The sequence below is a fragment of the Trichosurus vulpecula genome, chromosome 1 (genome assembly GCF_011100635.1).
Source record: "Trichosurus vulpecula isolate mTriVul1 chromosome 1, mTriVul1.pri, whole genome shotgun sequence".
NCBI lineage: Eukaryota > Metazoa > Chordata > Mammalia > Diprotodontia > Phalangeridae > Trichosurus > Trichosurus vulpecula.
This window is the reverse complement of record NC_050573.1, coordinates 13,528,794-13,554,495: the sequence shown is the minus strand read 5'-3', so window position 1 is coordinate 13,554,495 and position 25,702 is coordinate 13,528,794. Positions and strand designations below refer to the sequence as shown.

Here is a 25,702-nt window from a genome sequence, read left to right as displayed (position 1 = left end):
CAGAGGTGAGAGGGAGCTGAGAATCAAAGACGGCAGAGAGGGGAGGGGCCTTGGAGACCATCTCTTCCCCCCTTCTTCTTTTCAGAAGAAGAGGCCGTAGGGAGAAGAATTTGCCGGTCCCACATCCACATAGTGACAGGCCCTGTCTGGGGGATCCAGGCCCAGACAGAGTGCTAAGGGAGAGCTTTCTCTGGGGGACCCATCTGTCTCACCGTGATTTTTCTAGATAATGAAACAAATCCAGAAAAGGGTTTGGCCTGGCCATGGTTGCACAATGAGCTGGTTCAGGGCAGATCATGTGGGCTTAGCAGAAGTGCCCCCTGAGGCCTCAACCCTGAGTTCTGAGGCTCCTTGGGCCCCCTGAGGATAGAGGCCTCACCCCCGACCCACCCCCACCCTTGGCAGGCTGCTGCGGCAGCTGGGGCGTGGGTGGGGAGCTCCCATCATCCTTAGCCTTGGGAGTGGCCAGGTTGCACCTGGGATAAGGGCTCACCTGTCCCAGGAAGACTCCCTAGGCCTGTGCCCCGGCCGCCTACCCCTGGAGGCTGGCCCAACCACGGCTCTCTGTCATATATGGACAAGGGAGCAGACCACAGGGAGCTCTGTAAACCCTGGAAAGTGTGACTCAGCCCCAGGCCGCCTGACGTCTGTTGCTGTTTGGCTCTCCTCACCAAGGGCATCCCGAGCCTACACTGCTCAGGCCTCCCAGCATAAACAATGGCTTTATAAGGCTGAGAGGGAAGACTCAGAGGGAGGCAGGGGCCAGGAGAGACTCCCAGGCCAGACCTGGCTCAGAAACCTTGGGAAAGGAGGGGGCAGGGTCACTGTCCACAGCCATGGGGAACCTGAGGCTTTCAGCCCCAGAGCACTAAAGCTGGGAGGGGTCTTAGAGCAAGGAAAGAAGCCTCTACTGTAAGCACCTACTATGTGCCCGGCACAATGCCAAGTGCTTTACAAATATTACCTCAGTTGGGCTAGAGAGCCTTAGAACAAGGAATGTCAGAGCTGGGAGGGTCCTTGGAACAGGAAATGTCAGAGCTGGGAGGGGCCTCAGAACAGGGGTGTATGTTAGCATCAGAAATTCCTTCATTTTAAAGATGAGAGAAACTGAGGCACCAAATGAGGATACCATTTGCCTACAGCCCCCCAGCAAGTTAGTAGCAGAGTCAGGACTGGATGCTGGTTCTCTGGTTCTGGGCCCAGGCTCTCCACTCCAGCACTCCAGGCTAGCGCTCTGGTCCCTTTGCCTCCTTGTCATAGGTCAGGAGCCCTCTTCTTGCCCTGTGGCCCTGCCTCCTGCTCCCCACCCTGCCCCAGGCCCCTGTAACAACCTCCCCCGCCCAGCTTGTGCCCTGTCCCCCTCCACTCTGCAAGACCAGAAGCTGCCTGATTCTGTCACACCCAGCCTTTGAGTCCAGGGCCACCCTTCCACCCCAGGCCTCTTTGGCTGAGTTTGAGCCTTCAGAGAAACAAAGCAGAACTGGCCTTCTCGGAGCCAGAGAGCTCTTGTCTGCTAGGGCTGGGGTGGCTGAGAGTTAGGCCTACTGGCCAGGCCAGCCCAGCCCAAGACAGAGCCATTGCAGCAAACCCACCAGGCTCAAGGGGCATCCCTTGGACCTTGCAGACAGCCCTGGGGCCTGGCTTCCCTGGAGGTGGCTTGGGTCTGCCTAGTGGAGCCATCGGAGGTAGTGCAGAGATAGCCCCTCTCCCCAGCCCAAGACCTTCCTACCAGGGGGGGATCTGAGGCCCCAAGGGGGCACTGCAGGCCCCAAGCTCCTCCCAAACTCAGTTGCTCAGCAACAGTTGAGTCCCCAAACAAAGATAAACACCCATCCTCCCACCGCTTGATTGATTTACCAGAGGACGGTCCATTCCCAAAGAGGGTAATGGGTGTCCTGGGCCGAAAGTCAGGAGGTCTGGGTAATTAGTCCTCCGTCTGCTGCTTGCTCACGGTGCAGTGCTGGTCAGTGCCCTACTCAGCCTCAGTTCTGTCTTGTTAATTGGATTTGGTGTTCCCATCAGACGCCTCATGTTCAGCCTTAGTCTCCTCGTCTGTGAAATGAGGGTCCCATGATGCAGCCTTTGAGGTCCCAGCTCCAGAGCTAGGAACGAGAAAGGTCATAAAACTGTTGCTCAGTCATTCAGTCATGTCTGCCTCTTCGGGACCCCGTGCGCTCTGCCATCCGTGGGGTCTTCTCGGCAGAGGTACTTGGAATGGTTTGCCATTTCCTCTTCCAGGCCGCAGGACTAGAGAAGGCAAATGTCCCCATTTTAAAAGAGGGAAGACAAGAGTCTGTAAACCAGGGAGTAAAACTCGAGAACGTGTTATTAAAAGGGTGGTGTGTGAGCAGATAGAAAGGGAAGCAGCGATCCCAGCTGGGCAGCCCCTGGCAGCCCCCTTGATTCTTCTTTGGTCGGCGGCCCAGAGAGCCAAGTGGCTAAGTTGGGGGAGGCTGGAGAAAGAGCTTCCCTCCATTTGCCAGGCATTTGATAGCATTCTTCAAGCTCTTTCCATGGAAATGATGGAGAGATGTGGGCTAGCTGGCGGAGGCCAAGAGCCTTCATTAATTCTTCCATGACCGCTTGGAAGGGCCTCTATGAAGGTTAGCCGGACATCAAGAATTCCATGGCAAGGGGCAGCTAGGTAGTGCAGTGAGTGGAGTACCGGCCCTGGAGTCAGGAAGACCTGAGTTCAAATCTGGCTCAGACACTTAACACACTAGCCGTGTGACCTTGGGCAAGTCACTTAACCCCAATTGCCCTGCCTTCCCCCCTCCAAAAAGAAAAAAAATTCCATGGCAAAGATGGTACCATCATCACATTTGCAGATGATGTGAATTGGAGACAATTCACGGGTTCTCTGATTTTAGACCTATAGGGACCCCCAAATCCAACCCCCTTATTTGCAGATGAGGAAACAGCCTTGCCCAGGGTCGCGGCATGTCTAAGGTGCCCTTCTCCAGGCGGCCTCTTCATTTAACATGGCTTACAGTCAGGATCCAAAAAGATCTCAAACCCCCCTAGAATGTGGGGGCAGAATCGATTAAAAGGAGTTAGTAGAGCTTGATTCAAAGGCTTCTACGTGTGTAAAAAGCATCCCCTTCCTGAGGACAGGATGGCGGAGGTGCGGGTGTATAGAAGTTCCAGGGGAGAAAGAGCTGCCAGCTGCAGTGGACCACAAGTTCAATAGGAGTCCAAAGTATGTGGCATCATGGAAAAGACACTGGGCTTAGAAATGAGGAAATCGTGCTTGAACTCCTGCTCTGACACTTACTATGGGCAAGTTTCTTTCCCCCTGAGACTCCACTTAAATATGACCCACCTCCTGGGCTTGTTGAAGGGGAAGTGATTTGCAAACTTGCAAACACTAGAGATGAAAACTGATGGTCATAGTGTGGTCCTGGGCCATGAGGGGGCTGGCCGTCCCATCCCTCTGGCCTCTGCTCTGCTTACCCCCCAATTGGCAGGGTTGTGCCCAGTGGTGGGCGCCATGATTTAAGGGCATGGATAGGCTGGGGAGGTCCAGAGTGGGGCAGCCGTGTTCGAGGAGGAGAAGCTGTGGTGGGGAAGAGGGGGATGCGGTGAGGCAGATTTCACTCCAGGAAAGGGGAAGGCTCTTGGCACAGTCCACAAGTGGGTTGCGTGAGCTGCCATCAGGACACCAATGACTATAACCATTGCTAGGTTCAGGAGGGCTGGACCTGGGATGTCTTCAGTGATGATAGCTAACATCTCTCTGGTGCCCTCTGTGTGCCAGGCACTAGGCTAAGCCTCAGAACTACCCTGGGAGGTAGGTGCTACCCTCATTGTTCCAGATGGGGAATCTGAAGCAGTGACTTGGCCAGAGGTCACCCAGTGAGCAAGTGTCTGAGGCAGGCTTTGAACTCAGGTCTTTGTGACTTCAGGTGCAACACTAACCACTGGGCCACTCAGCCACCTCCTAAACAGGTTGGGTCAGATGGTTCTGAGGTGCCTTCTGATCAAATGATTGGGCCCAGCTACAGGGCCCTGGCTGTGACTGAGCTTCCACACGGGAGGGATGGAAAGAATTGGAACCCATGCCAGGGGTCACCCAGTGTTGACCCAGAGGGTCCTTCCCACCTACCTCACCCCCGGCCCCCATCATAGGCCACCTGAGCCGGGCCTGCCACAGCCCAGCCTCCGGGTATGCACCTGTGAGCTAGAGAAGAGCCGAGGGGGGCCCCAGGTACTTTCCAGCCTCCAGCCCTAACTGGGAATATCAGAGGATGGTCCTGCCCATGGGACCATCCAAGTGCTCTCCCTCCTGAGGCCCTGGGCTGCCTCCTGGAGGCTCGAGAGATGAGGAGTTGGGGAGATATCTCCCAGCTAACCTGGAGAGGCTCGGAGGGTGCAGGGTCAGCAAGGCCAGTGCCCCCCACCTACCCTATTCCAGTGTCAAAGTTCCAAAGGTTTCTGAACCCCTTTCCTCATTTTACAGAGGAGACTGAGTCCCAGGGATGGGATTGGCCCAAGGTTGGAGCTCTGGCTTCTGCCTCCGGCAGGAGGGGCAGGAGGGAAGGGCAGAATCAGCCCCTGGCTCACCCTGTTGTTCCCCACCCCTCCCCCCCCTGCAGGGTGCTGGTGGACTGCGTGCCCCTGGTGGACGTGGAAGACATGATGATCATGGGCAAGAAGCCGGACCCCAAGTGCGTCTTCACCTACGTGCAGTCCCTTTACAACCACCTGAGACGCCACGAGCTGCGTTTACGGCAAAAAGAACTCTAGAATGTCCTGTCATTCCCTGTGCCTGCTCCCAGAGCGGAGGAAGCCTTCCCCTGTCCCGTGTGGTGCCCCTTCCTTCTCTTCCCCACCCCCGCCCCCCGCCCCATGTGTGGATAAAGAAAGGCTCACAGGACGGCACGCTCCCTCCCCAGCCACCGTCACCCAGTCACCACCCCTCGCCCCCATCCCACCGCTGCGATACCCCCTGCTACTCACAGCGTTTCACGGTTTTTATAAATTATTCGTTCTCAGCCGGCCTCCCTTGTCATTGGACCACCACCCAGCCTCCTGACACAGAGGAGGGGTTTCCTCCATGGGTAGTGAGCTCCTTGTCACCCAGAGTAATTAAAGTGGAAGCTGGGTACCCCGTGATCCAGGGTCGGTCTACAGGCGGCGTGGGCACCAGACTCGCAACCCAGGAAGTCACTTTGGTGACAGCCGCTCCTCAGACTAAAGACTGGCAAAGGGACTTATAGATGCCATCCAGCCCAACCAATGGGCAGAGGAGGACCATGACTTGCTTAAGGTCACCCAGCTAGGCAGTGTCAGAGCCTGGACGCCCATTCTATGGCAGTCCCACCCCACTGACTTCCACAGGGCTGGGGAGAGCCAGCCAGACCCCAGGGAACCCTGCCCCACCCCACACACACTGGACTGTTTGTGTTGGGTCCCTGGGGGGGAGCAGGGTATGGCCAGCCCCCCTCCCACACTATCCCTCCCATGGGCTACCCGTGCCCAGGCTGCCTTCTGCAGAGAGCTGGATAAGGGTTGAGTGGGGTCCTGACTGGGGTCATCAGGGTTTGACCCTGGTCACAGGACCATCAATTTAGACCTGGAAGGGCCTTTTAGTCCAACCCTCTCCTTTCACAGAAGCCAGAGGTGGAGAAACTTGTCCAAGGTCACTCAATCTGAATCTTTTTTTTTTTTAATTTTTTGGAGGCAGTCAGGGTGCAGTGACTCGCCCAGGACCACAGAGCTAATAAGTGTCTGAGGCTAGATTTGAACTCAGGTCCTCCTGACTCCACGGCTGGTGCTCTAGGCACTGCCCCTGAGACTGAATCTTGACGTGGCATCTGGGGGCTGGGGGAGCTGTGAGGAGGGGATGGCAGTCACCCTCAGCCTGGGCATTCCAGCCCAGTTTCTAAAGTCCCTGGTGCCTCTTGCGGCAGTGATGGGAAGAATGTCAAAGACGCAGACACACAAGCATTGCAGGTTGGAATGGGGGCTTTTACTGCCTAAGGGAAAGGGAAAGACCTCAGCCACACACACCCCGGGCCTGGCCCCAAGGACACAGCCATCTGCCCTCAGCAAGAGCAACCCTTTGAGCTGAGAGCTTCATCCTGTCCTTGGTAGTTGGACGTGGGAGCGGGTACTGTGGACAGGGTCCCAATGCCACCCATGCAAACCAACTTGCCTCTTCTCCTGGACTCAAGCAGATAGCCACTTTCCCACCCCCCAAGGGGCACTTCCAGGCAAGTTGAGGTGTGTGGGTGGCCCCAGCAGTGCGCCAGCCCTTCCCTCGGGGGCATGGGCATGGCCCTGGCACCTTGGCTCGTTAGGGAGCATGGCATGCAACATGATTTCACAGCTGCCAGCTAGGATGGGGGCTGTGGTCCCCGGGCCTAGAGTTCCAGGCGTGTGGGCATTGAATCCCCGTGGGGCACTGGATTGGGTGCTTTTGCTTCCAAGGGCCTAGCTGGGGCATTCTGGTACTCAGGAGGTACAGGGGCATCTGGGCTCGATTTTCGATAGAAACCCAGGTCCTTCAACATCTGGTTGATCTCCTCCCGGGTCATGTCACTGAGTGGGATTCTCTGTAAAGGAGCAAAAAGGTCAGAGTGGACCCCAGAATGATATGAATCCACAGAACAGACTCATGACTCAATCACAGCCCCCAACAACTGTGCTAAATCTCCTTTCCCACCCCAAGTGTATATGTGGGATGGGGTCTCACCTCAAGCTCCTCATACTGGTAACCCAGCAGCACCAGCTCAGGGTCGGCTCCAGGGAGGTATTTCATCACCAGGTTGTGGCTGGTGGTAGAGTCAAGGAAGTAGTAGGGGGAGAAAGATACAAGGGTTTGGGGAGTGGGAGGCCCGACCCTGCCCCACCCTGGTCCAGAGGGGTCTGGAATTGGGGAGTAGAGAGGTTAGCTAGCCCCTCAGCCCAATCAGAAGTATGGTAAATGGAGGGAGAGAAAGCTGCCACCCCATTGCTCAGGACGAGGAATGTGGGGCTGCTAGCTACCCTTGCCCCAGTCAGAGGGGCTGCAAGTGGGAGGACAGGGGGCTAATTCCAAGGGGAAGAACCCTTTGTCCTAGTCAGATTTTTGCCTTTATCTCAGGCATCCCTGCCCCTCATTAGACATCTGGGGAACCATCGGTGCCGAAGACTGCTCTTATAGATCCTGGGGGGGGGGGATGGGAGTGGTCCCTGAAGAGAACTGAGAGTCAGCAGAGAGAACACAAGTAGAGGGGCCAGTAAGAACTGTCCAGGGTTCCTGCTGACCCCTGCCACCCTCCAACATCCCCTGCCCGCCCCCCCCCCCAGGCAGACCTGCTGAGAAAAGATACTAGTAAGGGATGTCCTGGGTGACGAAGAGTTTCACCTGGAGGAAAGAGGAAGGGGAAGTGATCACTGGCAGCCCCCAAACATAGCCCTCCCCCAGCGGCTCAGCGAGCCCCCTCTTCTCCGGCCCCACCCCTAGCCAGGGCCCTACCTCCTTCAGCCGATTCAGCTGTCATCCTCCACAGGTCTGCCAGGGACAAAGACATAAGTCATATGGTCTCATTCCCATGTCACACAGCCCCCCCCCCCCCAATTCCCACCCGCAGCAGCCGCCCAATGGCCAGGGCCTACAGGGGCGGCCCTTGTAAACTCCAAAGGACCAGATGAACACCCGTTGCAATTATTTTTAGCTATCTGGTTGCCATGGCAACCCAGCATGACATCACTGGTTTCCAGGGAAACAGGGAGGGAGGGGTGTTTTGGTACGAATTGCACGTGGCACTTTAATAGTGTTAGGGCAGGGGGCTCTTCACCTGAGGTCTACGAGGACCGGGGTGCAGGGGAAGGGAAGGTCTGTGACGTCATCTGCCTAATACGGCGAATTTTGCTGAGCTAAGGCCCGAGGTCATTCTTTTTTTGCAGGGTCCGTATTCTTTCCCTAATTTCACAGAGGAGGAGGCTGAGGCCCAGAGAATTAAATTGCCCTTGGTCATGTGGCTAGGGTCAATGCATGGACTGGGGGGGGGGTGGCACCCAATCCACTTAAGGGGAAACTGAGGCCCAGAAAAGGGCAATGCCTTGCCCAAGGTCACAGAGCTCGGGCATGTAGCAGAACTGAGATTTGAACCCAGATCTTCTGACTCAAAGTCTGAGGACTGGTCTGACACGTCTTTATAATGAGTAAGGAACTATGCCCCAGGCTGGATGAAGAGTGCCCTCTAACCCCATCAGAGGGGATTCCAGAGGAGACAAAGAACTTCAAGGTTGCCTGATGGCTCCCCTCCCCACCTCCAGCCCATCAGCCTGTTGCGTCTGAAGATTCAACCCTGGAAAGAACCACAGGTGCAGAGAGGACAGCTTTGGGGGGTGGGCAAGAATGGGGCCCCATGGGGACTTCCTGTGGGGAGAGGAAGGCCCTAGGGAGGGCTGCCATATGGTCCCTCCACCTGCCTCAGAGACTGGTCCCTCCCCCCAGGGCCTGCTTCAGAGGCTCTCCTCTCCCCTAGGCAGGGGGGAGGCTGGGGAAAAGGGGGAGGGCGTCTTCCTTCAACCCCCTGGAGAGATGGAGCTGCCCACTGCTGCCTCACTTCCCCTCCCCCAGTTCTTTCCTTGCACTCAAGTACTAGGATAATAAAAACATAACAGCTGTGACTCCTGGTGCCCTTAATTCACACTGTAAGGGACTTCATTGGCCGTTCAGGCTAACCTCTTCACCTTACAGATGAGGAAACAGGCCCAGAGAAGGACAGTGACTTGCCCCAAGTCACACAGCTAGCATCAGAAGTAGAATTCAAATCCAGACCCTCTGACTTCAGAGCCAGCCATTGTGTGGTCCCCTGAACCATACTTCCTGCCCCATCTCTCCTGACTCCAAGTCCAATGGCGACATCCAGAAGGGGCCTTAGAACATAGAACGGAAAAGTAGGAGGGACCCCTCTACATCTCATTTCCCTAAGAGGGGAAGGGACTTTCCCAAGGTCACCTAGTGAGTTCAGTGGCTAGACCATGGGTCTCCTGAACCTGCAGGGAATGACTGCTCCACACACGGCCTTGGAACTGGGGAACTGTCCAGCTCAGCTCCGTCTTTCTCCAACATCATGTGGAACCCACAGCCCCTGCCCATCCCCAAGGCCTTCCCTCCTAGCCCCTGCCTCAAAGCTAGGGTTACTAAGTCAAGGGGTGTTGAGGGGAGCCCAGGCTGGGAGAGAGGGGAGAGAACAGGGAGCCCCAGAGACAACGTCTGTAGGGTTCAGAGCAGTCGAAAGACAGGTGGTCCACAGAGAAGAGGAAGATCCAAAGAGGCTGGAGTCAAAAGCCATGAGAGGCTTCTGCAATGGGGGGAGAGAGGGATGGGAGGTCCTGAAGGATCGGGTTCTGAGGAAAGAGTAGAGGCTGAGAGGGGGGACGGAGTGGGAGGTAGTGTCAGAAGAAAGGAAGGGGGGTGGTGGAGATCTGTCTGGGAAGGAATGGGAGGGGGTGGAGTTGCGTGGGAGTTCTGTATGGGGATCAAAGCCCAGGAGGGCAGTGGGGGCCTCAGGGAGTGAGGATGTTGTCGAGGGAGGGGAGTACCCAGAGATTCGGGCAGGAAAGTAGAGGCGCGGTTTCTGGGAATGGAGGGACGGGGGAGGAATGTCGAGCCGCCCTTCAGTCCCGAGTGGGGAAATGAAGAACAGGTGGCGTTCTGGAAGGGTGGGGCATACTGCCTGGGGGGGGGAATGGGAGACCCAGGGAAGAGCAGAGGGAGGAGGGAGAGGGGGAAGGATGGGAGCATACTGCGGGGGGACTGGAAGGCCCGGGGATGAGTGGAGCGGCCGGGGCGGGGGCGGGGTTTGGAGAGACCGGGGCATACTTCGGGGGAGGAGTGGAGGGGTCGGGACGAGGGTGCGGTGTTCTGGAGGGTCGGGGGCATACTTCGGGGGACTCGAGCTCCTGGGGAGCAGAGGAGGGCCCCAGGGTGGGATTTCGGAGGGACGGGAGCACACGGCAAGGGCCAGGGAGCCCCAGGGAAGGGTGGGGACCCCTCCCAGGGATCAGCCAGGGTCCTAGCGGGACGATGAGCCCCCTTACCTCCACTCTGCCCCGGGCCAAGCCACGAAGCTTGTTCCAGTCGGGATGGAAGGCGGCGAGGAGTCCGGGGAGCAGAATGAGTGGCAGCAGGCGACGCATGGGACCGGCTGAGGGGGGACCAGGGCTAGGGGCTGGGGTTGGGAAGGGGACAGGGACTGGGGTGGGGGTCCGAGCGGGAGCGGAGCTCCGAGCTTGGCTTGGCGCGACCGGCCCGGAACAGATGCAGATGGAGAGAGGCTGGAGAAGGGAGGAGGGGGCTTGGCGGGGAGGGGGAGTGCCACGTCACAGTTCCGGGAGGGGGGTGGGGCCAGGGCCGGGCCAGGGAGACACCGCCCTCAGGCCAGCTGGCCCTTCTGAGCGCGCTGCAGTAGGGCCCGCTGTGCGGAGTCCTTCCTCCAGGCCCCGGCCCAGGACCCGCCCGCTCCCAGCATCTCGGCCCGACGGCCCCTCATCCCTGCACAGCCCCCATCCCGGGCCCTCGTTCCTATACGGCAGCATCCTAACCCTTCTCTCCAATTCTCCCTGCTAGACCCCCATCCCAGCCCCTAAACCTACCTCCATCCCAGCCTTTCAATGCTACCCCGTCCAAGCCCCCGCCCCAGCCTAGTCCCCCCCAGCCTAGTTCCCATCCTAGCCCCCCCAGCTTAGCCCCTCAGCTTAGCTCCCCCGCCTAGTCCATCATCAGAGTACTTTTCTGATAGGAAGAAAAGGGGGAAGGGTGATAAATGGCAAGTAAAGCCCCAAGGGCCAGGTTTCAATAGCAGCTCCCGTCACCAGAGGGGGGAAGCCCCCTGCAGAACCACAGCCTGAGGGTAATTAAAATCACAGCAGCTCTCCAGAAGGGAGCATGTCAGAGCTGGGAGGGGCCTTAGAGCAGGGTATGTCAGAGCTGGGAGGGGCCTCAGTACAGGGGATGTCGGAACTGGGGTTGGGGCGGGGGGGGCGCGAGGGGGGCTGGGAACAGAGAATGTCAGCAAGTCCCTCGTCTCTCTGACCTTCCTAAGTTTCCTCCTTTGTAAACTAAGGCTAATAACGTTTGCCCCGGCTGCCTCACAAAGTGATTGGAAGGAAGTAGGTTTGTAAAACCTGAAGATGCTCTGGGAATGCAGGTTATGTCTCCCCAAACCATCATGGACCTGTTCCTGATTTCCCCCAATTGCCAGCACCTTCTCTCCCTCCTTACCTTTCCTATTAAACTCCCTCTGTATTTTGTATGTCTTTTTCACTTCTTTGCTCTCTAAAATCCATTTTAGTTCATAAGTTTCCTGTTCATTTTGTCTCCCCCAGTTGAACAATAAAAAATAAAAATAAAATCCCCCTAACAATCTGTGGAGTCCGGCCAGACAAATCCCCACATAAATGGTGTCAGAAAAGGGATGTTTCCCAGTGCTTTTGGAGACCACCTGACTCTCTGGGAGGTTGGGAGAAGTGAGTTCCGTCTTTGGCTTCCCAGACCTGACCACCCACTGCAGTGAGCTCCGTTTAAAGCCTTTCCAAACTGTTTGTCCTTAGACAGCTGTTGTCACCTGATAAACTCTTCTACTCACTTCACTCTGTCCCAATTCGCCAAAGATGTTTTTGCAGTCACAGCTCAAACTGCCCTTTTGTAATTCCTCGTAGCCCAATGGTTCTCCTTTACAATTTATATCGCAATGTGTTTAGCCGTTCCCCAATACATAGGCATTTTTTAGTTTTCAGTTTAAGGCTACTACCAAAAGAATATTTTTGTAGATATGGATGCTAGCCCCTAGGCGGCTCAGCGGACAGAGCGCTGGGCTTGGAGTCAGGAAGACTCCTCTCGGTGAGTTCAAAAATGGCCTTAGACACTTAACTCAAGTGTCTCTGTTTCTTCATCTGTCAAGAAGGAAACAGCAAAGCACTCCAGCATCTTTGCCAAGAAAACCCCAAATGGGGTCACAAAGAGTTGGACACAGCTCAACAACAATACTCTTTCTTCAATCTCTTATAGTTAGGTCAAATGGCATAGACGGTTTAGTGACTTTGAGGGCATTGCTCCGAATTATTTTCATAAGAGCCAAACCATTTCGCAGCTCCACCAACAATGTATAGGTGTGCCTATTTTTCCGTGGCCCTGCCAATATTTGTCATTTTCCTCTTTTGTCATCTTTGCCAACATGATGACAGAACCTAAGAGGTGCGTTATTTTGCATTTCTCTAATTAAAGACACTCCATCTCCCTATTCTGCATTTTCACCGGCTGTCCCCCATAATGAAACTTTCTCCCTCCTTATCTCTGCCTCCTGGCTTCCTTTAAATCTTCAATAGAATTACACCTTCTTCAAGAAACCTTTTCTGGTTCCCTTAATGCTAGAGATTATCTGCACTTGACCCTGTCTGTATCTTGTTTGTTCATAGTTGTTTGCATGTTGTCTCCCCCATGAGACTGAACTCCTGGAGGGCAGGGACTGGCCTTTGCCTTTCTTTGTAGCCTTGGCATTTGGCACAGTGCCTGGCTCGTAGTAAGTGCTTGATATGATTTGGAGAAATTTGGAGGACTTTAACTTGACGTGATTTAGAGGGATTTAGAGCATTTTTCATAGGTTGTTAATAGCCTGGATTTCTTCTTTTGAAAACTGCCTATACATATGCTTTGACCATTTATGTATTGAGGAATGATTCTTAGTCGAATAAAATGTAAAATGCTCCTTACATATCTTGATCATTAGACCTTTAGAAACTTGCAGCAAAGATTTCCCCACCAGCTACCTGTTTCTCTTATGATTTTAACTACAATTGTTTTGTTTGTACAAAAACTCTCAAATTTTATGTATTTTTCCATTTTCTCTTCTGTGAGCCTCTCCTTCCTTATTTATTTTGTGTATTCTTATAGATAGATAGATAGATAGATAGATAGACAGAGATAGAAAGATACATAGACAGGTAGATAGATAATAGACAGAGAGGTAGATATATAGAGATAGATAGATAGATAAAGATAGATAGACAGATACATACATATACATCAATAGATAGACAGACAGAGACAGATAGATAGATAGATAGATAGATAGATAGATAGATAGATAGATAGCTATGGTCTGTATCCCCTCTGGAGTCCTTATCCCAACTGTCACTTGAACTGGTAGGTCAGCTGCCCAAACAAGCCTGTTTCTCCCATTCAGAGGACTAGGGGTACCCATGAGAGGTAGAGGCCCTTTTCTAACACTGACTTAAGCCCCCATTCTGTTTCATTTTCCCCAATATCACCTGCTTGTTAGCCAATCACATCTTCCTATCACCCCACCGAGAGCACCTCCTCAGTTTCATCAATCCGATCAGCGAGTGCCTCCGTATCATTTTATCAATCAGCATCAGTTTACTTTTACAAAGGGGGCATTTACTCAGAAGACACAGCAAGAACGTAAGTGGCAAACCCACCCCTCTGAACTGAAGGCACGCTCTCCCCTCTACTTCCTCCATCTTTGGGAAGAATGAGCTCAAATTTCCAAGTTCCCTTCCAAATGCATATAACCACTGGAAGAGTCTGTCCCAGGACATCGATGCCTAGCTGGGCTGGATGCAGCAGTTCACTCCTCAGGGCCACCCTGGCGTGCCAGGCCAAACTCAGGCACGGACTCCACGTCCCAGACCTCTGCGACTTCCCTGAGCTTTCAAAGCCCACAAGGTCCCAGCCTAGCCCATTCCATTTCCAACACCTCTTCAACAAATAAAGCAAGGAATGCCCACCATCAGCATCAGCAAGGCCGCCTGTTCATGGTGCTCTCTCCACCTGGAGGCTTACAGAGGTTTCTACCTCCTCACTAGAACACAACAGGACATGAAAGAGACTGAGTTATCCCTGTGGGAGTCTTTTGCATCCAGCTGAGGAGTCAGGCCGGTAAGTCACACAGTAAGCTAAAAGGAAACAGACATAGAATACCGGCGCACAGCCCCAAGCCCACACAGGAGATCGCCTCAAGCAGAGAAGTCTTGGCATACTCCTCAGAGAGCTTCTCATTCAGTTTACACGTGTATGTGTTGTCTGCCATGAGAGAATATAAGCTTGGGGAGGGCAGGGACTGTTTGGTTTTTATACATGTATCCTTAGTGACTAGAATCTAATAGGTATTTAATAAATGCTTGTTGGGTGTGTGGACTTTTAAAAAGACTTTAGGAGGACATAAAGTAGGTCGTACCAAAATAAAGAAGTTTTGAGCACAGGCTTGGTGATGGAACATGTGAGTGTCCCATAAGAGGCAATAGGGTAAAACAAAGGTCAGATCTCGTCACAACCCTCCTCTCTCAATAAACTCCAGTGGCTCCCTGTTACCTCTAGGAGCAAACACAAAAGGCTTTCAGAAACCCTTTATAACCTGGTCCCTCCTACCTTTCTAGTGTCCTTACACCTTACTCCCTGTGCATTCTCTTTGCTCCAGTGCCCCAGCCTCCTGGCTGTTCCACAAACAGGATCCTCCATCTCTGGGCTCTGGGCATTCTCTCTGGCCACCCTCCATGCCTGTGATCCTCTTCCTCCTAGGTGAACTAGTGGATAGACTCCTGGCTTCCTTTAGGTGCCAACCAAAATCCCTGCCCCCCCGCTTCTATAGGAAGCCTTTCCCAACATCTCTTAATTCCAGTGTCTTCCCTCTGTTAATTATTATTAATAATATTAATGAATAGCTAATAATAATGAATAATTGTTATATATTATATCATTATAAATAATAATTAATAACAATACTTAGTCACTATCCTTAGTGATAATAATTACTAATAAAGGAGGGAATTATTATTCCTTCTGTTAATAGTATATTATACATAATTGTATATATTTGTGTTCATGTCGTCTCCCCCATTAGACTGTAAGCTTTTTGGGGGCAAAGACTGCCTTTTGCCTCTTTTTGTATCCCCAACCCTTAGTGCATGATAGGTACTGAATACATGTTTATGGATTAATAGATTTGGAGTCCAGGACCTGAGTTCACATCCCAGCTCCCCAGGTGACCTGGATAAGGTGTTTTACCTCTCTTAGACTCAGTTTCCTCTTCTGTAAAACAGGAGGAGTTGACTATGTAGCCTCAGGCCTCTGCCAGCTCTGGTCAGCGTTCCCAGCCTGGCGTTTAAGGTGGTACCCCTACGCATGGCAGGGTTAGGATTTGCACCACTAGAGGGAGCCCCAACACCAGGGAGATCACAGCCTCTTCCACACAAAGCTTTTCCTGATCCCCTTAATCCTAGGGGCTCTCTCCCTCTTCTCCAAATGAACATTTCCACACGAATCTTTGCTTATCGTATTTCCCAGTAGAACATAAGCTTTCCGAGGGGAGGGACTGTTTTCACTTTCCTCTTTGCATTCCCAATGCCTAACACATAACAGGGGGTTAACAAATGCTTGTGTCCTTCCTTCCTTGTATCCGCAGCATACCTAGGACAATGCTTGGCAGATAGTAAGCACTCAATAAATGTTTCTTGAACTGAACTGAATCCTTAAGCTAATACCAAGCACTAAACACACACACACACACACACACACACACACACACACACACACATTTAATAAATATGTATCAGGAGAGAACCCTTGGATCTCAATCTGCACAGAGTTCAATGCCCTTGTCTCAGGGACTGAGATGAAACCAGGAGCCCCTCACTGAGTCACATATGTCCACCCCCAACCTTCCTGGGCCAGAACACACGGCCAGCTCCCTGGGATCATCTGCGTTACAAATAATTGTTGACGAGCCAAGTGTGAGATCTGAGGAGGACCTTCATCACTTCAAGAAGGGGGAGTGGGGAATGGCTAGACGAGTTCAGATGAAAAAGATCTGAGGATCTCAAATTTCATAGTCATCATCTGATACAGCAGCCAAGCAGATGAGTGCCATCTTGGGCTGCTGTAACAGGAGGCTAAGTACAGACATCTTCCATCCGGTGACCACCCGTTAAGAGAAGGAATAATGAGCAGGACCAGGGGCCTCTTCAGAACCCAGCTGGAGTACTAAGGTCCATTCAGAGCACCACATCTTAGTCTGAGGGTAGGGGCCATGGAGTCAATCAATCGATCACCCGAGGTACCTCAGATACCTCTATCAAGAGACGCCTGCATTGAGTTCAACACACAGAGGTATGAAACAACAAGGCTTAAACATTTTTATTGAGTCAGTCAATTAAAGGCTTTAGGCTAGGAGAAAGAAGTCCACAATTAATTGAGAAGTCCTACAAAGCCATTGGATGAAACAGTGATGGTTTTTCAGGAAGTGTGTTCGGATTGGTTGAGAGATATAGTCGTGCCCTGTGGAATTTGTATAAAACCAGCATCTGGGTATCTGGCAGCATAGTGTTGAAGCTGCCCCAGGCACTCCCCCGCCCCAAGGAGTCTTGAGAGGGCTGCAGGGAGGGCAGAGCAGAAAAGCTGGGACCCCAGGCTCAGACTCAGCCTCTGTCTCAATCTCCCCCCTCCCCATTTGACCACAGCAAGACAATGTGGACTTTAGAGGGTGGGAGGATCTGGACTTCTTCACCATCGTCCTAACTAGCCTAGCAGCGGTATCTACCCTGGGAGCCAAGGACAAAGAGACACATTGATTCTTCAAGACACTGTAAGAAGTGCACCAGAAGTGACCCAATCTTGAGGACTCCAGCAAAGGGGCCTCTAGGAGCATCCTCTGCCAGAGCCAGATCAAACTCATTCCCAAAAGCTAATTTTAAAATTTTCCGTGCAAGCATTTGCACCATGGAAACTGGCAAACATTACAAATTGGGGCTTGTTGTATGGGTTTATTGATTGTCCAGACTTAAGAAAGCGATTGAGAAAATGTTGACACAGTGGATAGAGCACCAGGCCTGGAGTCAGGAAGACTCATCTTCCTGAGTTCAAATCCAACCTCAGACACTTTCTAGCTATGTGACCCTGGGCAAGTCACATTACCCTGTTTACCTCAGTTTCCTCATCTGTAAAATGAGCTAGAGAAGGAAATGGCAAATCACTCCAGTGTCTTTGCCAAGAAGACCCCAAATGGGGTCATGGAGAGTCAGACACAATAGAAATGACTGGACAACATGTACCAGGAGCTGTGCTAAGTTCTGGGCATGCAAAGAAAGACAAAAACCAGTCCCAGCTCTCAAGGAACTCATAGTCAAAAGGAGGAGACCCCCTGCAAACACCTATGGACAAATCTGCTCAGGTGTGGGTTGGACAAGAGGTTTGCTGAGGCCCTACCCAGGAAGAACACTCTCTGCCCTCATTTGTGAATATTCTCCATCAGCCGGTCTTGAATTACTTTGTATAGAATTAGTACTGATGTATTTGGTCTATGTTGGCCTCCTCAGTAGAAATCATAGGCTCCTTGAGAGGAAAGATCATCCCATTTTTGTCTTTCTATTTCTAGTGCTTATTACGGTGCCTGACACATAGTAGGCACTTAATAAATGCTTAGGTAGATGGATGAATAAGTGAATGGATGGATGGGTGGCTGGATAGTTGGGTGTATGGATAAATGGATGGATGGATGGATGGATGGATGGATAGATGGATGGATGGATGGATGGATGGATGGATGGATGGATGGATAGATGGATGGATGGATGGATGGATGGATGGATGGGTGGATGGATGGGTGGATGGATAGTTGGGTATATGGATAAATAAATGGATGAATGGATGGATGGATGGATGGATGGATGGATGGATGGATAGGTGGATGGATGGATGGATGGATGGATGGATGGATGGATGGATGGATAGATGGATGGATGGGTGGGTGGATGGATGGGTGGATGGATAGTTGGGTATATGGATAAATAAACAGATGGATGGATGGATGGATGGATGGATGGATGGATGGATGGGTGGATGGATGGATGGATGGATGGATGGGTGGATGGATGGATGGGTGGGTGGATGGATGGGTGGATGGATAGTTGGGTATATGGATAAATAAACAGATGGATGGATGGATGGATGGATGGATGGATGGATGGATGGATGGGTGGATGGATGGATGGATGGGTGGATGGATGGATGGATAGATGGATGGATGGATTCCCTATTTCCTGGGAAATATCAAGAGAAGTATCCAAAAGAAGCAGCACCAAGAATCCAGAGGAATTGACTAATTTTTAAAAAAATTTCTCTGGGGTTACCCCCTCTATAATAGGTTCATAGATTTAGAATGAATGAATTTAAAAGCATTTATTAAGCACTTACTACATGTCAGTCACTATGCTAAGAGATAGGGAAACACACACAAAAAGCAAAGATGGTCCCTGCCCTCAAAAAGCTTCCATTCTAATAGAGCACATAGAGCCCAGGCATGGTTAGTGAATGAAATCCTAGGCTGAGGGATTGATTCCTAGTTTCCAGGAATGGGAGCGTTGATGTGATCACCATTCCCAGAGCTAGAGGAGGAAAGTAGGGTGGCGTGACCCAAGGACCAACTTCATTATGGAGAGCATTGACCAATTAGAAGCAAGCAGTGCTCTAGGGCAGGGTGCCGGGTAAGGAGACAGGAAAAGGGACCTTTGGGATTACCCAGTACATTTTATAGAGAAGGAAACTGAGGCCCAGGGAGGTCCACATCGCCCCCTGGTGGGGCAATAGTAAACAGCAGCCTCAGAGATTGAACCTGTATCATCCTCTTGGATCCTTGGGACCACTCTGGGGAAATGGTGTTTGTGGTGTCTGAGCACGAAGCTACATCCGCCTCCCTCAGACTCTTCCGTTACCAAGGCCCCTTAAAAGCTTTCATTTGGACACACTAAGAGGCCATAATAAAAAGACAGAAGCGAAGCATTCTCATGGGAGCAGAAGCATCTGTGTGAAGACAACGAGCTAATTGGTGCCTGGCTGCTGGACAGTCCCCTTTATACTCATGTGAAAATAGGATGTCAGGGCTGGGAGGGCCTTAGAACAGGGGATGTCAGGGCTTGGAGGGGCCTCAGAACAGGGGATATCAGGGCTGGGAGGGGCCTGAGAACAGGGGTTGGCAGGGATAGAGAGGGGCCTCAGAAATCATCAAGTCCAAATTCCTCATTTTACAGAGGAGGAAACTGAGGCCCAGAGAAGGGAAATTGATTGTTCAAGATTACCCAGCCCTCAGAGCTGAGTTAAGACTAGAAACCAATTCTCTTGACACCAAAGCCAAGAAAACAATGGCCAGAACACTGGTCCTGGAATCCAGAAAACGTGAGTTCAAATCCAGTCTCAGACACTTCCCAGCTGTCTGCCCTTGGACAGGTCACTTAAGCCCTCTCTGCCTTAGTTTCCTCATCTGCAAAATGGGGATACCACCTCCCAGGCTTCTTGTGAGATAATATTTATAACTGTTTTGCAAACCTTGAGGTGTTCCATGAATGCCACCTAACAGGGTGACCACTTAGAGCCTTGCCTCCTGGCCTTTGTGGGCTGGGAGATGCTACAGATAGACTGTTTGTTCAGGGCCCTACAGCTTCTACCTGCCCATGTTAGGGGCAACTCCTTTCTGACCCCCTGGGGCTTTCCTGGGGCTGCTCTGCCAGCTGCACCATCCCGATGCTGGCCCTTTCTACACAAGGAGCTCCTTGCACCCCGTCCGTAATAGCCAAGGGACAGAGAAGTCAGAGTAGTCGGGATGTCAGAACTTTTAGGGTACTGAGCCCACATGTGCCAGGATCCAGGGGGAGTCCTGTGGCTCAGCTGCCCCGTGCTTCTCCCTCCTCTACCTCTCCAAAAAGTTCTCTCTCATTCAACGATCACAATGACCTCATGAGGTGGGTAGGACAATATTTTTGTGGACAAACCAATATGGCCCAATACAAAGGAGCATCACATTTGGAATCAAGGGATCTAGTCTGCCATGCCTGGCTGTATGATTCTGGGCAAGTCATTTGCCTGCCCTAGGCATCATTTTCCTCATCTGTGAAATTAGGTGTCACAGTGGATAGGTTGCTGAACCTGGGACAGGAAGACCTGAGTTCCAATGCCACCCCAAATACTTGACCAGCTCCTAACCCTGAATAAGTGTCTGTCTGACTCAGTTTCCTCATCTATAAAACAATGTCCACCTTACAGGGGTACCTCGAAGACCAAATGGGAACAAGGCAGTGTGGTGTAATAGATAGAGCACCAACCACTCTGGAGAGCAATTTGGAACTATGCCCAAAGGGCAATTGAACCCGTTGGCCCAGCAATACCACTGCTAGGGCTGTGTCCCAAAGAGATTAAAGAAAAGTGAAAAGGACCCACATATACAAAAATATTTATAGCAGCTCTTTTTGTGGTGGCCAAGAATTGGAAATTGAGGGGCTGCCCATCAATTGGGGAATGGCTGAACAAGCTGTGGTGTATGGTTGTGATGGAATATGATTGTGCTATAAGAAATGATGAGCAAGCGGATTTCAGAAAAACCTGGAAAGACTCACATGTACTGATGCTGAGCGAAGCGAGCAGAACCAGGAGAACATTGTAACACAGTAACAGCAACATTGTATGATGACCAACCATGATATTGACTTAGATCTTCTTCGCAGCCATGCAAGGATCTAAGACAACTCCAAAAGACTCATGATGGGAAAGATTATCCACAGCCAGAGAAAGAACTGTGGAGTCTCAATGCAGATCGAAGAATACTATTTTCACTTGTCTTGTATTTGGGGGGTTTTTCTGGTGGGGTTTCCCTTTCTTCTGTTTCTCCTTTCACAACATGGCTAATAATATGTTTACATGATTGCACATGTATAGGCTATATCAGATTGCTTGCCATCTTGGGTAGGGGGGATGGAAGGGAGGGAGGGAGGAAAAAAATTGGAAACTCAAAATCTTATTTAAAAACGAATGTTTAAAACTATCTTTACATGTAATTGGAAAAAAAACACTGTTTATAAAAATAAACTTTTTTTGAAATTCTGAACTTAACAGAAACCAAATAACACTGTAGTAGAACAGAAAAAGAAGCTTATACAGGTCTCTCTCATGGACCCCTGCTTTTCTTTCTAAATGTAATAAATTTAACTTGTAACCTTCAAAAACAAATAGAATTGGAGTTAGAAAGAGCCAGGGTCAAATCCTTCTTCCAGCACTTAGGAGCTATGTGACCTTAGGCAAGTCACAGAACCCTCTGGGCCTCAGTTTGCTAATCTGTAAAATGAAGGCGTTGGCTTTAGTGGCCTCTAAGGCCTCTTCCCATTCCAGATCTCTGGTCTCTGAGGCCTCGTCCAGAGGCTCCGAAAGGCAAATGGACTTGACCGCACAGTCTCACAGTGAGCCAGAGTCTGAGCAGAACCAGCACTGCTGAGTACCGGCCCAGAGCACCTTCCACTGTCCCTCGAGGGATGCAGCTCCCAGCTATGCTCTCAAGAGGCCCCTCTGTAAGAGAGGTACTGAATCCCGAAGGGCCATTAAGCCACCTCGTTCTCTTCCCATCCAGGCAGCAGCCTGTGGCCTCCAGGGAGCGGGTGAGATGCTCTTCTGAGGTCTGGAGGCTGGAAGAGATCTTAGATCATCTTGGAGCTGATGCCCAGAGGGGGCAGGTAATTTACCCAAGGTCGCCCAGCCAGTAGGCAAAATAAGGGTACTCTTAGCACCTGGCCACCTCCCAGGGGTACAGTGAGGACCAAAGGGGAACGGGGCAGTGTGGAGGAATAGCCAGGGCACTGGACAGTAGCTCTGTGCCCATCCCCTTCCCATTCAGCCTCCCCACCCCCATGGCTGCTCCAAGCCCCGGAGTGGAGGGAGGATGGGTTCAGGAAACAATCGGAGCTGGGAGGGGCCTTCCAGAAGGCTCAATCTCACAGCAGCCACTGTTCCCTGCTTCTCCCCATCTCCTTCTGGCATCTGGCCCCTCCCTACCCCCCTAGCCCCCCCCCCCCGGGGCACTGCCACCCTGAGCCCAGAGCCTGTTATCACGGCCCCTTAGTCACTGCTCCAGCTGCCCAAATATAGATCCTGTGAGTGGTAACCCTTCCCCCAGCCTGGGGCCCCAGGTCTGCCTCCAAGCCCAGCTTAGCCTGCCCCAGATCTCCCTCAGGCCTGGGCCCTTCCAGGTGAGGCCTCTGGGCCCCCTGCTCAGCTTTCCAGCTCAGGCCCTTTGGCTGAGAGGTCTCCTCTGGACCCAACAGCTTCCAGATCCAGAGAACCTCCCGACTCTCTTCACTCCCATTTCCAGAGCCCAGCCCGGAAGGACCCACTGTGCTCGTGACAGCTGCAGGAAGAGTATTATTAGCATGCATATAGTTATCCCACTTTACAGCTGGGGAAACCAAGACCCAGAGGGACAGTGACTTCATGGCATCCTCACAGATTCAGAGCTGGAAGGGACCTTGGACGTCAGCTGGTCCAATCCCCTCATTATAGATGAGACAAATTCAGAGAGTTAAAGGGCTTAGCTTAAGGTCACACAGCTGGCCGTGACAGGGGCAAGATTTGAACCCAGGTCCTCATATTCAAGATCCAGATTTCTTTCTACTGAACCACTCCATCTTATGAAATCATTCCTTCATTAGTTTAGCTAATAATCTACTGAATGCCTACTAAGTGCAGAGCTTTGTAGGAAAATGTGAGTGTTATAGAAGACCAAGTCCCTCTCCTCATGGGGCCCATCGAGTCAGAGGATCATAGAATCATAGATTTAGAGGTGAAAGGGGACTCAGAGGCCATCTTGTTCACCCTCCCCCTCATTTTACAAAGAAAGAAACTGAGGTACAAAGAGGTTAAATGACCCACCCAAAGCCCCATAGGGAGTAAGTGGGAGTTAGGATTTGAATGCAGGGCTTCTGACTCCCAATGCAGCATACTTTCCACTCATCATTCTGAGGTGTAGGGAGGCTCTTCCAACTTATATGGCAGGTCTCCTAGACTAGAGAATGCTGAGGCTGAAAGTACTCTGGGGACTCATAGCTCACAAGCCCCCATCAGTGTGCTTACTTACCTTTAGTGGCCACAGGACACAATTAGTTCATAGCAAAAGTATTTAATGAAATGGCTTAATAAACAATGTTGCAATAGAGCATCTGCCCCGTGAACCTAGGACACACACACTCTCCCATAAATATACACTCCATCCATGGATCTGTCAGTTAATAAACAGTTATTAAGCACCTACTATGTGCCTGGCAACATCACAAAGAGGCATATACATAGGAAGCATGTGACCAGAATACATACGTGGAGGGTCAGCTCATGCCTACAGCACTGCAGGGCTGCTGATGTCTTCTGATGACGTCACCACACTGCTTCCACCAGGCTTACTCACCAATGGGCTCTCTTGAGCATGTGGTCGCTGCTGGACACTGTTTGCCTAAAGGCTGGAATGTTCTTTTGGCTCTTTGTGGAAAGCACCTGCCCTTGCCTTTGCTGCATGACCAGCAACAGAAAAAAAGAAAACCAATCTTTTTTGTTTGTTTGTTGTCGGAGAAGCCTGTCTTCCCTTTCTAGAGTCTCCCCCAGAAAAAAATCTACCATCCAGCCAGACATCCCTTGTCTCCAAGCTCAGGGCATAGAACGGGTTCTTCTCCTACTTACATCTTGGTCCAGGGGTTTGGGTCTCCCTGTTGGAGACATCATTCTGACTCCTGGTGAGTATACCCCCATGCTTCCAGATTTTTGCCTCTGAAGCCTAGGTTACACTTGGTCATTATACACATTAAGGGTAGTTGCCCCCCAAACTACCAAACATCTTTGGGGCTTGGGGCCCCCAAAAGTTTTGAACTGCAAATCCCCTCCATTCTCCAGTGTAGATGAAGGGGCAGAGGGAGGCAAAGCTCTGCCCAGGGACAAGGTCATTGTCTCTCCTACCTGCCTAGCCACATTCCAGTGGGCTAGACAAGGCCAAAAGGGGCTTTGACATCGCAGTTATAATTCATTCATTCAGCCAACTTGAATAAGGGCCAACTATGTGCCAGGTAGGGGCAGCTAGTTGGCACAGTGAATACAGCATCAGGCCTGGAGTCAGGAAGACTCATCTTCCTGAGTTCAAATCCAGCCTGAGATACTTACTAGCTGTGTGACCCTGAACAAGTCACCTAACCCTGTCTGCCTCAGTTTCCTTATCTGTCAAATGAGCTGGAGAAGGAAATGACAAACCACTCCAGTATCTCTGCCAAGAAAACCTCAAATGGGGTCATAAAGAGCCAGATGAGACTGAACAGAAGCAACAACAACCATGTGCCAGGTTCTGTGTGGAGCGCTGAGGAGAAAAAGGAAAAAAACCAGCCTCTGCCCTCAGAGAACTTACATTCTATAGTGGTGGGGTGGGGGATAAAACCAACACTGAGTACTAGGTACAAGCTATATACAAAATATAATTTCCCGGAGGGATATCACTAGTGACTGGGAAAATCAGAAGTTCTCAGGAGAATATTTTTAGTGGATTATCTAAAAATACTGACAACAAGAAGCTTACAATGGGCGCTCACAACAAAACAAGCAAACAGCCATAAAAATAGCTTATTTAATGGGAGTTAGAATCGAATGTTCACAAAGTGCAGGTGGCGCGGAGGGGATTTCTTTTTTTAAATATTTTTTCATTTGTATGGATAGCTTTTTGTCTTTGCATCATTTTCATTTCCCCAGATGTCACCTCTCCCTCTCCTACCCAAAGAGCCATCCCTTTGAATAAAGAAAAAGGAGAAAAAAACCAGTTTAGCAAAATGAAGCATCATTAAACCAAGTCTGATAGTATATGTAGCATTCCACACCCATAGTTTCCCACCTCCTCAAAGAAGGTACATTCTCATGCCTCTTCCTCATGTCAAGCTTGGTCATCAAAATTACACAGCTTTCAGTTTTGATTTTCTCTTTCCTTTTTTTTCTGTTCTCTCCTTTCATATTGATGTAGTAATTGTATATACTGTTCTCTGGGTTCTGCTTACTTTCCTTGGCACCAGTCCATAGAATTCTCCCCAAGCTTCTCTGAATTCTCCGTACTGATCATGCATAGTAATAATTCCATAACATTCACATATCATGATTTCTTCAACCATTCCCTGATCAATAGGTACCTATCTTGTTTCTAGTTCTTTGCTACCACAAGTAGAACTATTTTGATGTATTTTGGTCAGTGACCTTCTCGGGGTACATGCCTCATAGTGAGATGTATTAGTGAAGAAGTCTGGGCATTTTAGTCACTTTCTTGGTGCGATCTTAATTTCTTTCTGGAACACCTGGACCATTTCACAGCCACACCAACAATGCCTGTCTTTCCACAGCCCTGCCGGCATTGACTGTTCCCTCTTTGGATCATGTTTGCCAACTCGTTGGGTGATATGCAACCTTCAGGTTGTTGTAAGTTTCGTTCACTTTATTATTATGGCTTGTAGCAATCTTTTTTTCAACAACCAACAAGCGTTCGTTAAGCATTTGCCATTCACCCAGCCCTTTACTAAGCACAGGGGATACAAAGAAAAAGCAAAAACTATCTATGCCCATAAAGAACTTATATTATGGCAAATTTTAAAAACAGACTTTTAATGTTACAATTTATTTTTACATTGCCGACATGTCCCCCTCTCTCCTTTCTCTCTTTCCCCCAGATAGCTTATTCCTTACAACATAGAATTTTTTTTTTCCTTTTAAAGAGGTAAAGAAAAAAAAATCAACAAAACTGCCCCTCTCCAAAGAAGCAGGGGGACGCATCTTCTCTCTCTTCTTTGGGGCCAAGCTTATTCTTTATAATTTTACAACATCCCATTTCAACAGTTCTGTGGTTGTGGTTCTTTCCACGTACACTGT

The 25,702-nt window shown here is 50.8% G+C and overlaps 2 protein-coding genes across 4 annotated transcripts in view; one reads left to right on the top strand and one right to left on the bottom strand.

Moving 5' to 3' along the window:
• The window catches only part of SMTN (smoothelin), a 42,390-nt gene extending 37,396 nt beyond the window's left edge, over nucleotides 1-4,994 (top strand). For all 3 annotated transcript variants that reach the window (XM_036736561.1, XM_036736556.1, XM_036736567.1), the window contains one exon: nucleotides 4,596-4,994. The gene's annotated coding sequence lies outside the window, so the exon portion shown is untranslated. The remainder of the gene's footprint in view (nucleotides 1-4,595) is intronic.
• Nucleotides 4,995-5,949: 955 nt separating this feature from the next.
• Nucleotides 5,950-10,269, bottom strand: SELENOM (selenoprotein M). The gene is made up of 5 exons (XM_036767784.1): nucleotides 10,039-10,269; nucleotides 7,463-7,498; nucleotides 7,317-7,351; nucleotides 6,698-6,776; nucleotides 5,950-6,557 (listed from the first exon to the last, which is right to left on the bottom strand). The coding sequence occupies exons 1-5, from the start codon at nucleotides 10,135-10,137 to the stop codon at nucleotides 6,366-6,368; spliced, it is 441 nt and encodes a 146-aa protein (XP_036623679.1). The 5' UTR covers nucleotides 10,138-10,269; the 3' UTR covers nucleotides 5,950-6,365.
• Nucleotides 10,270-25,702: the final 15,433 nt, after the last annotated feature.